This window comes from Apodemus sylvaticus, chromosome X (assembly GCF_947179515.1).
Source record: "Apodemus sylvaticus chromosome X, mApoSyl1.1, whole genome shotgun sequence".
In the NCBI taxonomy this organism is placed as follows: Eukaryota; Metazoa; Chordata; class Mammalia; order Rodentia; family Muridae; genus Apodemus; species Apodemus sylvaticus.
This window is the reverse complement of record NC_067495.1, coordinates 34132756-34149912: the sequence shown is the minus strand read 5'-3', so window position 1 is coordinate 34149912 and position 17157 is coordinate 34132756. Positions and strand designations below refer to the sequence as shown.

At 40.2% G+C, this 17157-nt stretch overlaps 1 protein-coding gene and 1 long non-coding RNA gene across 2 annotated transcripts in view; one reads left to right on the top strand and one right to left on the bottom strand.

Moving 5' to 3' along the window:
• Positions 1–9943, bottom strand: part of Mbtps2 (membrane bound transcription factor peptidase, site 2) — a 52161-nt gene extending 42218 nt beyond the window's left edge. The window contains 3 exon segments of the mRNA XM_052170592.1: positions 2738–2930; positions 5152–5300; positions 9851–9943. Coding sequence (XP_052026552.1) covers positions 2738–2930; positions 5152–5300; positions 9851–9925 — 417 coding nt within the window. The 5' untranslated portion in view covers positions 9926–9943.
• A 69-nt stretch (positions 9944–10012) lies between these two features.
• LOC127674836 (uncharacterized) lies at positions 10013–16373 on the top strand. The gene is made up of 3 exons (XR_007975368.1): positions 10013–10080; positions 14128–14286; positions 15548–16373. It is a non-coding gene; the product is annotated as an uncharacterized LOC127674836 (long non-coding RNA).
• Positions 16374–17157: the final 784 nt, after the last annotated feature.

Below are 17157 nucleotides of genomic sequence, written 5' to 3'. Positions count from 1 at the left end.
TCCTGCGGTGCCTGGGTATCCTAGAGAACCTGGGAACCCCCATGGCCCTGGCTTCTTCTCAGTCCTGTACCACAGACTGTGTTTTCTCACCCCCCAGAGCAGTGTCCAGTGCTTTCCCTATGGCCCAACACCTGTCCAGTGGGGTAAGCACAGTCAAAGTTCCCTCAGCCAGCCTCCCCACGAGGCAGAGCCCTGTGGTAGAGCGAACCCAAAAACCTACACCTACCTTCTAATCTTTCATCATATTCCTCATAGGAACAGGCCAAAATTATGTATGCTTCCTTGAATAAACCACCTACTCACCTCCCTCCTTCCTTTCCCCTTTTCTCTCTCCATCTCCCACCCTCAAATTGAACCTAGGGCCTAACACATGCTAGCCAAGTGCTCTGTCATTTAGTTAAGCCTCCCAGCACCTTCTTTTACCTTTTACTTTGTGCAGGTTCTCACTAAGTTGCGCATATTGGCCTTGAACTTGCTTTGTAGCCAAGGCGACTTACTCCTATCTCAACCTCCCAAGCAATCGGGATAATAAGCTTGTACCACTAGGCCTGGCTTTTCTTTGCCATTTTAAAGGAGCAAAACATAATGTACATAGATAATATCACCATTAATGATGGATACACTATTTACTAACTGGTCCTGGGCAAATGATGTAATTAATATCTTTGGGCACTGGCTTTCTCATCTGTAAGCCAGGGAGAACAAAATACAATTCATGAATGTATCCTGCAATTTGGCCATCTGCTGAAAGAACAAAATAAAATACATACAGAGACCTCACATGGGAAACACTGCCTGTGTTACCTAGGGATTTATGATTATTAGGGCTTTACTTACTGTGCTCCATGTAACAGTGGTCCTTCTATTCCTGAGATGCTCAGTTCTCATCAAGTCTCACCTTTCCATTTCCAGGCGATGTGACCTATCCTCACCCTTCTGCTCCCCTCCTTTCCTAGTGCCAGGTACACCTTATACTTTTTGTTACACAGCACCTTGTATAATGTCCAATCAAATAGCAATCCATGACTGTGAGCACTGGGTTTCATTTTCCAGGTGATTGGGACCCTGTGCACGGCCAGCAGGCAGGAAGCACTCATGAAATGGTTACTGAAGAAAAACAATCCTGTCTTATGCAGCAGCTTCCCCAAACAAATAATCTCAACCTAAGAACGAACTGTGATGATCCTTTATTACTCTCTATAAATCACTTGGTTTTCCACATTTGCCCAACTTAGCAGAGGTCATAGAGGTAAGATTTCCTTCTTCTTTTTTTTTTTTTTTTTTTTTTAAAGCCAACTCTCCAGTCCACATTTTTAAGAGCACCGACTGTTCTTCCAGAGGTCCTGAGTTCAATTCCCAGCAACCACATGGTGGCTCACAACCATCTGTAATGGGATCTTACACCCTCTTCTGGTGTGTCTGAAGACAGCTATAGTGTACGCACATATATAAAATAAATAAATCTTTTTAAAAAAAAATGTGAAGTAGAAATAAATAAGTAAAAGTTGAAAAATTGTGAAGCGAAACTGAGCCAACGTCAGGTACTCTTGCAAACTGAAGATGTAGGGCCGCTGCTCAGGAGCAGAGCACTGGGCTTACACAGGTGACAAAAGATAAGATATAAGTCCAAAGCCCAGCAGTGGTGGCGCATGCCTTTATTTAATCCCAGCACTCGGGAGGCAGAGGCAGGTGGATTTCTGAGTTCGAGGCCAGCCTTGTCTACACAGTGAGTTCCAGGATAGCCAGGGCTATACAGAAAAACCCTGTCTCAAAAACCCAAACAAATAAGAAAAAAAAAAAAAACAAAAACAAGATCTAAGCCCGCACATGTGCTTTAAAGGAAGAATTATTGTAATAGCTTACAACCAAAGGAATAAATCCTAGCATACATTTTTTAACACTAAATCACAAGGCAGAAACTGGAGAGGTGGCTCAGTAGTTAAGAACACTTACTGCTTTTGCAGAGGACCCAGATTTGGTTCCCAGCACCCACATGGTGGCATAAAATGTCTGTAACTATGGTTCCAGGGAACTCAATGCCCCCTTTTGACCTCTGTGGACACCAAAGATGTACATAGTGCACATGTATGCAGGTAAACAGTCGCAAAAAATAAATCTTAAAAAGGAAATCTCAACGTGGGTGTAGTGACTTTATCTGAAATCTCTGCAGGTGTGAGACTGAGGCAGGACAATCTCCATGAGTCTGAGGGCAGCCTAGGCTACATCCCAAATACTAGGCTAGCCTAGCTTAGAGAGTGAGATCCAGTTTCAAAGAAATCCCAGTGAGCATTCAAAAATGTCTTATACCTTTACCTCCTAACACCAGCCTTACACTTTTAACTAAAAGAACATTAAATTATAAAAACCATGAAAAAGACAGGGTAGGATTGCACAGGGTTAAGATGCACGTTACAGAGGTTCCAAGTCAGCATGCTTACTCCTTGCAAGAAATAATCATCACACATCTCAAGAAGACAGCCTGAGTTAAGGGGGATCAGTCATGACTGCCTGTCTTATTACTCATCCATTTATTCTCTGCTCCAGTTATTACCACTGCCATAAAATACTGTGACAATTTCTGCTATTCTTCTATTAATGGTTTTTAGTTAAGTGTATAATCTGAAAAATGATGAGGCGTTTTACTTTAAAGTCTACTTTATGAATCGTAGCTATACTAGCCAGGAAAAATAACATCTGTGCTTCAGAAGTTGTTTAAGGCAAAAAAGAATGTACTTACCACAACTTGCAACACCTGTTCATTGTGAAGAGAGGAGGAGGAAGAAGAGGAAGAAGAGGAAGAGGAGGAAGAGGAAGAATAAGGAGAGGGAGAGTCAGCCATCATTTGTGCCAAAGTCTGCATCAGTGTTTTTCCAAGGAGAAAAAAAGAGCTGAACATGGCAATCACGCCAAACACCATTCCAAAATTGAACCTGGCAACAAGAACAAAAACAAATATGTAAGTGTACGATTCTTCACAGTGCACGGACTAACTAATTAGCCACATTCTGTAGCTTTTAAACAACTGCTAAAAAGATCAATAGCTCAGCTTTGTTTCCCTATCTAAACTGATTGACTCATAGGTAATTCTAACAAACTACATACTCTGACATCCAAAGAAGCTAAATATCATTGCCAATTTTCAAAAAAGGGCTGGGGGGGTCCTCTCTATTTGCTCATTTATTATATTATGGCCCTGTTTTGCTTGGGTTTAATATAATTAGAAATGCTCTCAACATTAGGGCATTCACTTATTTCACATTACTTATTTTCCACTCTATTGTCTGCATCTCATTTAATCTCATTTTAGCTTTGTGATAAATTAGTTTAAATATCAAGGGAGGCAAATTTAATAGTTTTGTTTATTCTGTTGTTTCTTTTCTCAAATATTTATTTATTTATTTTATGTATATGAGTACACTGTAGCTGTCTTCATGCACACCAGAAGAGGGCATCTGATCCCATGACAGATGGTTGTGAGCCATGTGGTTGCTGGGATTTGAACTCAGGACCTCTGGAAGAGCAGTCAGTGCTCTTAATCACTGAGCCATCTCTCCAGCCCCTATTCTGTTGTTTCAATAGTTAAAATTACCCTTATGGGTCTAATCTGTTATGTTTTTTATAAAGTTCTGTGGTGAAATTTTAGGTTGTAGAATTGTTTGTAATCATCTTACTTTTGTTTTAATGTTCATAGAAATAAGTAATACCTTATTTTCAATTATTGTTTTTTTCCATTCAATTTATTAGTCTTTTCAAAGAACTGAATTTTAGGTTTGTCCACTTTTCTTACTGTATCCTTTCTGGATTTTTGATTCTTTAATTGTTTGCATTTGGAGCTTACTTTACATTTGTGCGTGTTGTTCACATATTTACTTTTAAAATTGTTACAATGTTGCTTAATTCCGAATCATAATTTTTGACTTCATTTTATGTTAAAATTGGTAACATAACTACAACCTAAAATCCAGAGAATATTTAGAAAGAAGAAAGATAATTTAAAGGATGTTAAATTATCAACTGTGTCAAGACAATCAACTGGTGATGGTTTATAATTGAAAGTGTACTTCAATTTCCATACTATTTTGGACTTTCAGGTGAAAAGCTCTAAAAGAGAAAATGAAAAGTTGTCAAACTATCCACAGGATTTGAAGTGCCTTTTCTATTTGCCTTTTTCTTTTCTCTTCTCTCTTCTTTTCTTTATTACTTTATTAAGATAATATATACATTAAGACAAAGTCTCGTACTCCTGAGTGGCCCAGAACTTGCTATGTTGTCCAGGCTTCCCTCAAGTTCTCCTGCCTCAGCCTTGAGAGTGCTAGGATCTTAGAGGTATGAGCTGCTGTTCCTTCTTGGAGCTTCATTTTCAACACAGAGTAGTTTTAGAGTACATTATTCACTAGCCCCAAATACTCTGAACTAAAAACCTGTTACGGGGAGCTGGAGATATGGCTCAGAGGTTAGGAGCATTGGCTGCTCTTGCAGAGGACCCAGATTCAGTTCCTAGTACCACATGTCGGTTCACAACTGCTGCTCCAGTTTCAGGGGATTTGATATCTTCCTGGCTCCTGTGAGCACTGCATGCAGGGGGTGCAAATTCAGCAAAACAAAACAACAAAATAAAAATAAACACATCTTTTTAAAAAGAAATTGTTAGAATATTAGGTGTCCCAAAGACCATGGAGAATATAAAAGCATAGGTTTTCTTAAGTGTTTCATTCCATTAATTCATTCATTCAACCATTCATTCATTCATTCATTCATTCATTCAATTTAAGACTTGAGTCCTCTAGAAGAACAGCAAATGCTCTTAACTGCTGAACCATCTCTCCAGTCTCCCTCATTTTGTTTTTGTTTGAGACAAGGTTCTCATGTAGTTCAGACTGGCCTCAACTTTAAATCTAACTTAGAATGGCTTTAAAATTCCTGGTACTTCTGGGATAAGAGAAATGTACTACTATGCTCAGGTTAGGTGCCATGATTTTTAATGTATGAAAAAGCACAATGATACAATTCCATATACATATTTATGTGTGTGTGTGTATATATATATACATATATATGCTCAGTAGATTAGAAAATGATGGAAATTGTTAATAAGCTATCTCTGATTATAATTTAATTACTAATTTAGCCAAAATTGAAGATGAAAAGTACCATTGGTAAAGCATCCTTGCTTTCCGCCGTCCCCAACTGTAAAAGGCACGATTAAAAATTGAAGTTTGCCATCTTATATGAAAAGGAGAGATGCTCAATCCATTGTTTTCCAGCCAGTCTTCATAAGAATGTTTAAAATACACAGATGACTAAGAGAAAGAAAAGTTCAGCATCACTCAAATTTGAAGAGCAGACTTATAATATAAGAAAACAAAGAAATAAATAAAATAAAGAAAATAAAGGCTTTCTAAAAGAAATCAAGATGTTAGTGGTGCAAAAGTTTATAATAGTTTTTGAGATAGCTTCATGTAACCCAGGCTGGCCTTTATCTTCCACAGAGCAGAGGATGACCTTGAATTTGTGATCCTCTTGACTCCACCTCCCAAGTGCTGAGATTACAGGCATTTGATCCCACGTCCAGTTTATGTAGTGCTGGGGATTCATCCCAGGACTTCCATATGCTAGGCAAGCACTCCACAAACTGAGCTACAATCCCAGTCCCACCCAAAGGGTTATAATCTTAAAGCCTCACTTTTTTTCCTGCAAACTATTAAAAGCCTCCAATTAACTGGGTAGGCCAGATTAGGTTCCAGAGATATATAATCCAAAAGTGAAATCTGGCTTATAGCCTCTAATTTAGGAATGGTTTAAAAATTTTAAGGGACATTTTTTCAAAGACAACTGCTGGGGATAGTGGTTAGATGGTTACTTGTCTAGATACTGTGACAAAAAGGCAGCTTTGGAAAAGATTTCATTTTGCTCACAGTTCCAGAATATACCCCGTCATGGAGCAGACGATACAGCACTGGAGGTAGGTGGTCGAGGCAGCCAGTCACATTATATCCACAGTCGAGAGGCAAAGGAAGACGAAAGCTTACAACAAGTCCTTTCTCTGTTTTATCTAGTTCAGGGTCTGACCCCATAGAAATAGTACCTCCCATATTTAGGGTGGGTTTTCTCCCTCAATTATCCTAAACTAGATAATCCCTTACAGCCACATACACAGAGAGAATTGTTTCCATGGTGATTCTAAATCCCAGTAAATCCACGATCAAAAGTAGCCAGCACAGTGGAGTATGCCTGTAATCCCACTACACAATAGTGATGGAGAAGGAAAGGCAGAAGTAACTGCAAGTTTACAGTCAGCATGTTTGGCACAGTGAGTTTCAGGCCAGCCAGACTCACATAGAGAAATGCTATCTCAACCCTGTCTTTTCCAAATAGGAAACAAAACCCAAGAATATGTAACAAAGATCCTGTGACCCATAAAGCTTAAAATACTTACTATTCAATAGAGAAGAGACTGAGGGAAAGGAGGTCCAGTGACAGGCCCAAATTGGGATCCAGCTCAAGGGGAGGCTCCAAGACCTGACACTATTACTGAAGCTATGGTGTGCTTCCAGACAGGAGCCTAGCATGGCTGTCCTGTGAAAGGCCCAACAAACAGCTGACTGAGACAGATGTAGATACCTTCACCCAACCAATGGACAGAAGCTGGGGACCCCTGTGGTTAAATTAGGGAAAGCTGGAAGAAGTTGAGGAGGAGGGCAGTGGCCCCATGGGAAGACCAGCAGTCCCAACTGAACTGGAACCCCGAGATCTCCCAGACACTGAGCCACCAACCAGGCAGCTTATACCAGCTGGTATGAGGCCTCTGACACATATACAGCAGAGGAATGCCTGGTCTGGCCACAGTGAGAGAAGATACACCTAACACTCCAGAGATTTGAGACCCCAGGGAGTGGGGTAGGTAGTGGGGTGGGGATATCCTCTTGGAACGGGGGGGGGGGGGGGGGGGGGAAGGAGGTAGGAGGTATGGGATGGGAGGGATCCGGATGGGGCAGACCAGGAGGGAGATAAAGTCTGAACTGTAAAAAGGGATTAAAGAATAAAGATAAATACATTTTTAAAAAACTTACTAGTCCAACCCTTAAAAAATCCTGACCTTGACAGGTGGTGGAGACAGACACCTTTAAAGCCAGCATTTTAGGAGGCAGAAGAAGGTAGATCTCTGAGTTCAAGGAGCCTGGTCTACAGAGTGAGTTCCAGGACAGCCAGGACTACACAGGGAAACCTATCCAAACCCAAACCATCACCACCACCACCATCAATCCTGACCTCTGCTTAGAACAATAAAGGTCGTAAGAAACAAGTACATCAAAACTTCAAGCCACATAATTTTAAACTGTCTAGTAGCCAAATTTTAAAAAAAAAAATTCATATATTTGTAAGCTGTAAATATCCAAGCTATCATTTTAATGTATAATCAACATAAGAACATTGAGACATTTATTTCTAGTATTCTTTGAAATATGGAATCAAAATTATACTCATAGTATAGCTCTATTCAGACAAGCTTATTTCATTGCCACAGACAGGAAACTGGTTTTTTGAGATAATTTTTACACTCCAAGTGGTTTCAACAGAAGAGATAGCTTACTTTCAATCAATATTTTCTATTTTCATCTAAGTAAGCCTCAAGTTAAACCAGACAAAACTAGAAAATTTACCCAATGTCCTCTAGATCTCAGTAAAAGCTCTTAAATTTCCCCAAGGGTTACAGTGATAGCTGCTTATAAACAGTCATATGGTTCTTATAATTGAAGTCCTTGGCTAAAGTAGTTCTATAAATAACAAGGGAGTTACAAAAAGCACCGAAGTACTGTCATAGCTGATGACCATCTGTATGAAAAACGCATTTGTCCTAGAAGGCTATTTCAGGTCTTTTACCACCATAACGAAATGGCCTCAGTCTGAATGCCAGACTCTGTAATTGTCTCTCCTGTCTTCTGATGGCATTTTAAGCCTGCCTGTTTTCTACGACCTGACAAGGCGACCGACACACCTGTGCAGCAGAGGTTTACTGAGCTACAAAAACCAAGGGTAAGACAACAGACCAAGAGAAGGGGAAAGTTCTGAAAAGTCAAGATATCAGGCACTGGAGAGAGGGCTCAGCCAGTAAAAAACAGTGGCTTTTCTTTCAGAGGACCCAGGTTTAAATCCCAGCACTCACATGGTGGCTAAGAACCATTTGTAACTCCAGCTCCAGGGAATCCTAAGACTTCTGACCCCTGAGGGCCCTGAATGCATGTAGTGTACATGTACATAAAAGTAGACAAAACAGCCATATACATTTTTTTCAGGCAAGGTTACTCTCCATTCCTAGGCAGACACTCTGAATCAGTGCCATTACTCAGGAGTTAGTGCTTTTTTGAAGACAGAGGATGCCCCAGAAATTAAAGCCACATCTTTATTACTCACTTGACCCAAGACTGATTGTATGAGTTTGATGAGTTCTATTTATCTGGGATTGTTTTTGTTTTTAATATGAAACATGAAGAAATCAGATGGCTTTTTCTTTTAAGCCCAACCACCAAATCACTGTGGCCTGTGCTGTTAAGCACTAAATCCAAGTCCATTGCACTAGTGATTCTCAAACAAATGTACACAGAAATGATCAAGGGACCTTGTTAAGCTTCAGACTGTGATCCTACAGGTCAGAGGTGAGATCTAAGAAGTGCCCAGATCACCCAAGTGTTGTTGGTCCTTGAGCCTCAGATACAGTATATTATGTGGATGCATAATATAATCCTCTCCATACATTCAGGTGATCCTTCCAGTTGTTATCCTCATTTAAAGACCCGAAATGGAGGCACAAGTAGCAATCTGCCTAAGGTTACAAAGGTTAGGAAGTGGCAGAGCCTAGCTTTCCTAAGGCCTACACTTCATAGTCCAGCATTCCAAAGTTTAAATATGACAAAGAAGCGCAGGTGCCATTTGATTTTATTTTCTTCTAGGAAAAAATGTCACGAGGTATTTTGTTTAAAAGAACACAAACATGAAGGTTTTGCTATTTACGATTGTGATTTTCAAACCCTTGGGAATTTCTATGTTCGTATTCCCCACCCCCATTCCATGCTAAGAGTGTCTGAAGCACGTGCTCCGACAAACTCTTGAAATTTCTTCTTACAATTCCAGCACCCACAATACTCAAAAAAACACACTGAACGCCCAGGGTGTGTGTGGTCACTGTGAAAAAGGGAGTGTAGGGTGTAAGTAGAATTTGAGTAATAGGAAGTGTGGCTATCTAAATTCTTGCTACTTAAACATGCTGCTTTAAAGCATGCCCCGTGGGTCAGCACCGTCTATAAGACTGCGGAACTCGCTGGAAATACAGAATCTTAGCTTTCCTCCCAGACCTGACGAAATCAGAATCTAAATTTAAACCGGAACCACGGATGCTCCTGTGTACTTTCAAGTTTGACTCCAGTGATTTAAGTCACGATTTGATTTCGATTTATCACAATACTAGCAGCGTCTCAAGGGTCCTAACCTTAGCACAAAGAAGGAAAACAATGCATTTTCTTAAGCGGATGTTTTAGTTTCTTTCCTCCTTTGAGCCGTGCCTCCCAAGCCCGCCAGACTCCTCCCGGGAAGGAGCCAAAAGTTGCAGGGACCCAGCGCCCCGCAATGCGGCGGCGGCACGGACCGCCACACCCCTCCCGCAGCCTGCCCTACTTTATTTACTCCGCTGGACGGTTGTGCCACGCGGAAGAGTGCACGTAGACACCACGGGCGGAGCGGCTTCCAGCTCCCCGAGGAAACTCAGCAGGGGAAGAGAAAAGGCCTTGGGCAACACAGGACCATGTGCACCAGCCCTGGACTCCACCGGCTGGGGCCTTAGGCCTGAGGCCCTCACCTTCAACACCAAGTCGGCCAGGTAGACGGCAGTCCAACCACCCACCACCACCACCACCAGCGACACCGGAATCATAGTAGCAGCGGATGGACGGCGGGCCCCAGCGTTCTCCTCTTGCGATCCACAGTCAGCAGTCCGCCCGGAGCCTTACAGCTCCAGCATCCGCGAAGGAACCAAATTGCTACCGGGTTCTTTGCTCCGGTGGCAACATTTCCCTCCGGACCTTTCCGGTGAGGACACTCAGATGGTTTTGTGCATGCCGGAAAAAGCGCGCGGGCTTCTTTTCCTGGGACGCTCGGTCGGGCTTCGTAATGTGAGAAGCTCCTGGCGTCTGTCTGTCTGCATTCTAGTGATTCTTTAGGCTTGACAGTCTCTACGATCTGCTCTCCTTTCTCACTGATTTTCATCTCCGGTTTGTTGTGCTTTTCATATAGCAAGAATTAGGGCTTATCAGAAATACCGATACATACCCACATTTAAATTAATCGCGTCACTTTTTAACTTGTTTATATACCACAACATCGTAATGAAGGCTTCAGTTGTTCCTTTTGGTGTTTTGAAAACTAAATATTTGTTTATACCTTAGTCGAAATACGTAGCATTTCTATCCCGGGAAATTCTTTCTAGTTTCCCTTCCTATGCATTTCTATCTCCTGCCCTGTTCTGATTTTTTTTTTTTAATATTCTGCGTAAATAGAATCACACCGTTTAAATCTGGATTATTTCGCGCGACATTTTGTTTTGTAAGATGTGTCTATATTACTGCTTTTTATTTTTAAGACAGGGTCTCACTATTCAGTCCAAGCCTGACCTTCACTATGTAGACTAGGCTGGCCTTGAACTCTCAGAGAACCACCTGCACTAAAGAGTCGCGCATTAGGGCACTGTCTGTTGATTATTAAAAAAAAAAAAAACTTTAATGAAAGACTTGAGGTTTGCGCTATTGCTGCATATTGGCGTTCTAGAGCTGGAAAAATAGCTCAGCAGGTAAAGGCACTTGCTGCTTACCCTGACTACCTGATATCAGTCCCAGGGGGACAACAGGATAAGAGAGCCAGCCCTTACAGGTTTTCTGTTGATCTACTCACCTATAAAATAAGTTAGATGAAACTTTTAAAAATTGGAGTACTGACCATCTGTCCACTGAACTAACATGTAGTTCTTAGTCTTGGTTGCACAGTAGCTTCACCAGGGTCCCTTAAAATCCCCAATGCTTGTGTAGCCTGGACCAATTCAATCAGAAGCTCTGTGAAACAGACCCAAGGCTGTATCATTTTAAACACAGTCATATCCCTGTGTCGCCCAAGTACAGATCCACCAAACTAGATAATCTCCTGAGGTATGGACCCAGGACTTTGATACTCTGAGCCACACCCTCTATCCATACTACATTCTCTCTTTTTAAAAACAAAGTCTGCAACCCAGACTAGACTACAACTCTACATAGCAGAGGAAACGTGTGGTCCTCTGTTCTCCAATTCCTGAGTGCTAGGATCACAGGTGTACACCATCATGCCTGTATTCACATTCTCTATTAGCTATCTGTAGGCCCTAGACAAAGAGTGGTTCTGTAAAGCAACCTAGAAAATTGTTCTAGTATACAAGCCATAGGCATTGTCTACAGTGAAGCTGGTTGGAAACTTATCCCTGATTCTTAAGAATAGGTGAACTTGGAGGCCTTATTTAGGTATATTCCTGCTAATAAGTTCTCCTTTTCGGTTATTTGTATAGCCTGAGTTGTCACTTGGTTCACTCAAATGGAACTACTAATCTGTAAACACTTTGATCTTGTGACATAATGTAGTATTGTATTCTATGTCACAGCTTTTGAGCAAGCTCTGGAGTTAGAAAAAAAAAGGGCACATCCTACGTTTAGTGACAGGCTCAGAGCACAGAGGATTTTTGTTTTTGTTTTTGTTTCCTTTTTTTTTAATTTTCTATATTCTTTGTTTACATTCCAAATGATTTCTCCCTTTCCCAGTTCCCCCCTCCCCATATGTCCCATAAGCCTTCTCTCCACCCATTCTCCAATCACCTCCCTCCTTTTTGGTCTAGCATTGTAAGGGAGAGCACAGATTTTTAATTAGTTGGTAATATGTGTCTCTGGCTTCAGAACTGACTCTGTTTTGCCTCTGTTTGTATACATGTGTTTATGTGTTCTTATAAATGACTTGAAATTTTTAATGTAGTTGAGTAAGTTATAAATGTTTACACTCAAGTACTCCGTGAATTCATAAGTTTTTATATTTTCTTAGTGTTGTGTTAACCTCTGAGAATTTCTGAGGTGCAAATGTTAGCTAGATACTTACAAAAAACACTACTTGGAAGCTTATTTTTATTTTAAAAAAAATAATTTAAATTTTAATTTATAGTAGTAAATTTTACATAGTTAAAACTTGTAATTCCTCTAACAAAAATGACAGGAATTTGGCCAAAATGAAATGTTAAAATTATACTTATTCTCAAAACTTCAGAAACTAAATAAACATAATTGAAATTTTATCTCCATACTATTCTCCAAATGTTCATTTGTATAAATGTGTTAGAATTTGTACTTCTGGATTTCTAGGTTTATTGGTACACTTTATATTTTAATTTGACCTTTGTTTGCTTTATATAATGGCTCTGTAGTTGTAACCTTGTTCCTTCCTGGGAGGAGATCATTAACTTAACAATGGACATGGCTTCTTTTTTGTTAGCCTGGAGCTTTGTCTGGGTCTTTTACTGGGACAAATACAAACTACTGCATGGCTCTCTGATAGCCCAAAATGTGAAGGAAATGAGTCAATTGTGATTTTCTGTTCCCAGCTTAAAGATTGAGTTATACATCTGAGTTGATTTTCCTACCAGGAGCACAGCAGTCAAAACAAAGCGCCGAATTGCATCCTGCTGGTTGCTGGAATTTAGCAGTAGTGGAAGCCAGCTGGTGGCAGCAGAAGAGGCAGGATAGGAGGCAGAATGGCAAGGAAAAAAGCCGGATTAAAAAAAGATCACGGTATTTTTCAGTAAAATAAACCTGTGGCTTAATTGGCAAAACATTTTGGATTTCTATCAAGGAACTGTATTATATAAAGGACACATAACTGAGCTTTTATTCATAGAATTTTCATTTCTTACAATATTTTTAGAGGGACATCAAATAATGTATTTTGATTGAGTGCAAACAGCTGCATATTAAAAATTGATGCTTGGCTGAAACAGAGTGTCACTATATTCTAACTTCAGAGGTAAATATACATGAAATATAAATTTTTAAAAATTGTATAATTTTAAATTAAAATATTGGTATTCAATTAATGAATACATCAAATAATGTATTCATATTTTCAAAGGATGCTTTATAGTGTGACTATATCATTTTTATTTTCCTTTAAAATATTAGTAATCAAAATTGCATGTTTGCTATTACATGCATAAATATTTATTTTTCATCAGTTTAAGCTGATCACTTGCTTCTGGGGTTATTACATTTCTGATGCTACATTTTACCAACGCGAATTAGTATGTGCCATTGGGACAAACCCTAAAATTCAGTGGATTTGTTTACTTTTTAAATATCTATTTTTATTATTTTTGATTATAAATATGTGTGTTTGTATACGCTATTAGAGGCCTGAAGTGTTTCCCCTGAGATTGGAGTTACAGGTTGTGAGCCACCCAACATGTGTGCTGATAATCAAACTCAGAACCTCTTTAAGAATACTTACTGTTTGCTCTTCACTGTCGAGCCATCACTGTAGCCCATCCCCCCCCATCAGATTTAAATGGCAAATATTTATGATTTGTTTGCACTACATTGTTAATCCCACCCATTTTCTTTGGCCAAATTTTTGCTGAACTCTAAAAGCATTTTTACATTTTTTGTGTCATTTGATTTGATTTGCTTAAATCAGTATCATTGAAGTTGACCTTTGGCAGAGTTTTAGCTGAATGGATGATTGTTCAGCAGTTTTCAATTGTGTGAGTGATAACCAAATAAGTAGATGGAAAACTTCTAAGTGCCAACCACAGCTGCTTGCCAGTTTGTACTTCTCAAGTCCATTAAAATAGAGTGAATGAAATGTTCTTTGTGAATATGCATACAATATTATACAATATTTACACAGAAAATATGCCATGTTTTGAACAATTTTCTTCTTCTAAAATTCATGCCAGAATTTTATTTGTATTGTAGCAATTCGGAGGGGTAATTGGGCCCAGAGGGCTCTGCTATTTCAATGAAGGAATATTCAACCATACCATTTTCCACGTTGTGGTTCTTCTTTCTTTCTTGTTAGAGTGCAGCAAGACCCTCACCATGAGACTGGAGAGACAACTTAGCCATTAGAGGCTCTTGTGGAAGACCCAGGTCCAACATCCACATGGTGCCTTGCCATCTGATACTCCAGGACAACTGTTGCCCTTTCTGGCCTTTATGAGCCCCAGGAATGCAAATGGTATACACATATAAATAAGTAAAAATTAATATTTTTTTAAAAAGAAAAAGTTTATCAGATCAGATGCCAGCACTTAATCATGGACATCCCAGCCTATGTAACAGTATGAAAACAAAGGTATGTTCTTTATAAATTACCCACTCTATTGTATCCTGTTATGATAATTCAAAATGGCTTAAGACAAGGTGCAAACTATACATTATGTAGGCCAGGTTGGCCTCAGACTTTCAGTCCTGCTCAGTCTCATGGGTGCTTTGTGGGCCCCTTTGCCCAGTGTAATGCATGTTACACTTTTAAGTGGTTGATAAGTAGGGCTCTTTACACCTGCATAACCACAGACATGTAAGGAATACATCTCAGTACTACAGTGGAGCAGCCCCAGCATTACTAGGCTATAGGTGTTACTCTCAAACCTGGGCCAAATGTCTGAGGTGCCTATTTAACATATCAAAGGGAACCTGGCTTCTAGGCTCTCCCTGCACTTTACAATCACTATCTATTACAGGGCAGGGCTGGCATACTCCATCCCCTACCATGAACTCTCCAACCCAGGGGCTGCATTGCCCTTCTCCCAGCTGCCTTTCCCTATATAAGCCAGCCATTTTGGTCAGCCAGTCCTTTTGATCTATACGTTACCGTCCTGGTCTCCTGACTCAACCTTCTCCCCTCTGCCTCTCCTCACATGGCCCAGCTTAGGGTCATGCTCACTCTGGATTACCCAGCTGAAAATGGCTTTGCCTATGTTCTCCCTTTTACCTACAATAAACCTCATCCACCACAACTAGAAACAGTCATGTCTTCCTTTTGAATTTTTTTCATTAGGAAATTTCCAGTTCAATTTTCTTTTTTTCTTTTTCAGTATAAACTCATTTCCCTTTATTAAAGTCCAAGTTACTACTACACAGTTTGATACTCAAAGGAAAATTTGTTCAAAGAAAACATTTCCAGGTAACTGTGTCAATCAAGTAGCAACAGCAGTTAAGTCCTTGGGAAGCCCATCCACGGGAGTTTACACTTTGTCAAGGCCCAGTTCCTCTGGAGTGGAGATTCCCAATTCATTTAAAGTTGGTCCAAGTTCCTGGATGACAGAGGGGTAGGCTTCCTTATGAGTCCTGCTTTGTCCTTAACAACCTCGAAGATTCGAACAGCACTAGCAAAGTCATTTAACTGTCTACATGAAGGCAGAGCAGCATCAATGATGTTAGGTTCAGGACCTAGATCATAGCCAACAAGTGTATTCATCCCTTTACGAAATTCCCAGGCATCACTGTTTGGCTTCAAACTCCTCATCTGTCTCGTGTGACCTATGAGAATACCAGCGAATGAAACAGACAGCAGCGGCGGCGGCGGGGCTGGGAACTGAGACACAGCTGCACCTGCGGTACAGTGGCGAGCATGACAGTGACCACAGTGCACTGACTGAGGCTGAAGAGAAGCCGGTGTGAGCTCGAGGGTGTACAGCAGTTTGTGAGGGTCAGACTCACCCCAACTCCAATTTTCTTATAGACTTTTTGTTGTTGTTGTTTTTTTGGATTTTTTTTTTCCAAAGCAAATGCAAGACTTCTCTTGAGGACACACTAAAGCCAGACTAAAGTGGAGTTGTAGAGAGACATGGGTGTGATGTAGGATTAAGCAAAGCTCATGTACTTTTGGTGTAGAAAGCACACTGTCTGGCTTTGGGGCCAATATCTCCAATGCTTTTGATTAAGAATTTGTTTGGTGGGGTAAAAACAAACAAGAGTGATTACCTCTGACTTTTGAAGTTCCCAGATTTCACATGTCTTTTTCCTGTGCTCTTTCAACACTGAAGCCAGCCTAGATTAAGGACTCACCTTCAGACATTACTTGTAGAGCCTGAGTTTCTATGCAAATATGAGTTCACAGACCCCATAAACCAGATGTCTTGAAGAAGACACAAAGCTCAAAAGGAAAAAAGAAAAGCAAGTGGGAAGTCATGTACTAATTGTGATACAAATACTAATAAAAAACCGAAAACATAAATATTTTGTTAGTTGAAGTTAAAATATAATTACATCATTTCTTTCTTCCCTTTCCTCACTCCAACCCTTCCTATTTACACCACCCCCTTATTCTCAAATTCATGGCCCCTTTTTTTAAATTTATATAAAATGTAATATTTTATAACTATACACACACACACACACACACACACACACACACACACACACACGTATATATATTTCTACTTATAAAACTACAATCTTGGGGCTGGTGAGATGGCTCAGCGGTTAAGAACACTGACTGCTCTCCCGAAGGTCCTGAGTTTAAACCCCAGCAACCACATGGTGGCTCACAACCATCCGTAATGAGATCTGACACCCTCTTTTGGTGTGTCTGAAGACAGCTACGGTGTACTTACATATAATAAATAAATAAATCTTAAAAAAACTACAATCTTTCTTTTTTCTTTTTTTTTTTTTTTTTTTTTTTTTTGGTTTTTCGAGACAGGGTTTCTCTGTGTAGCCCTGGCTGTCCTGGAACTCACTCTGTAGACCAGGCTGGCCTTGAACTCAGAAATCCGCCTGCCTCTGCCTCCCAAGTGCTGGGATTAAAGGCATGTGCCACCACCACCGCCCGGCAAACTACAATCTTCTAGGTCTATATAATGTTAATTATATGTATAATATTTCAAAGCTGACCACTTGATTTTGTGTAACCAATTAGGAGATTCTTTCCTGGGTGTCTTAGTTAGGGTTTTATTTGCTATGAAGAGATACCATGACCACGACAACTCTTATAAAAGAAAACCTTTAATTTGGGGCTGGCTTATAGTTTGGAGGTTTAGTCCGCTATCATCATGGTGGGAAGCATGCTGGCATGCAGCAAGACATAGTACTGGAGAGGGAGCTG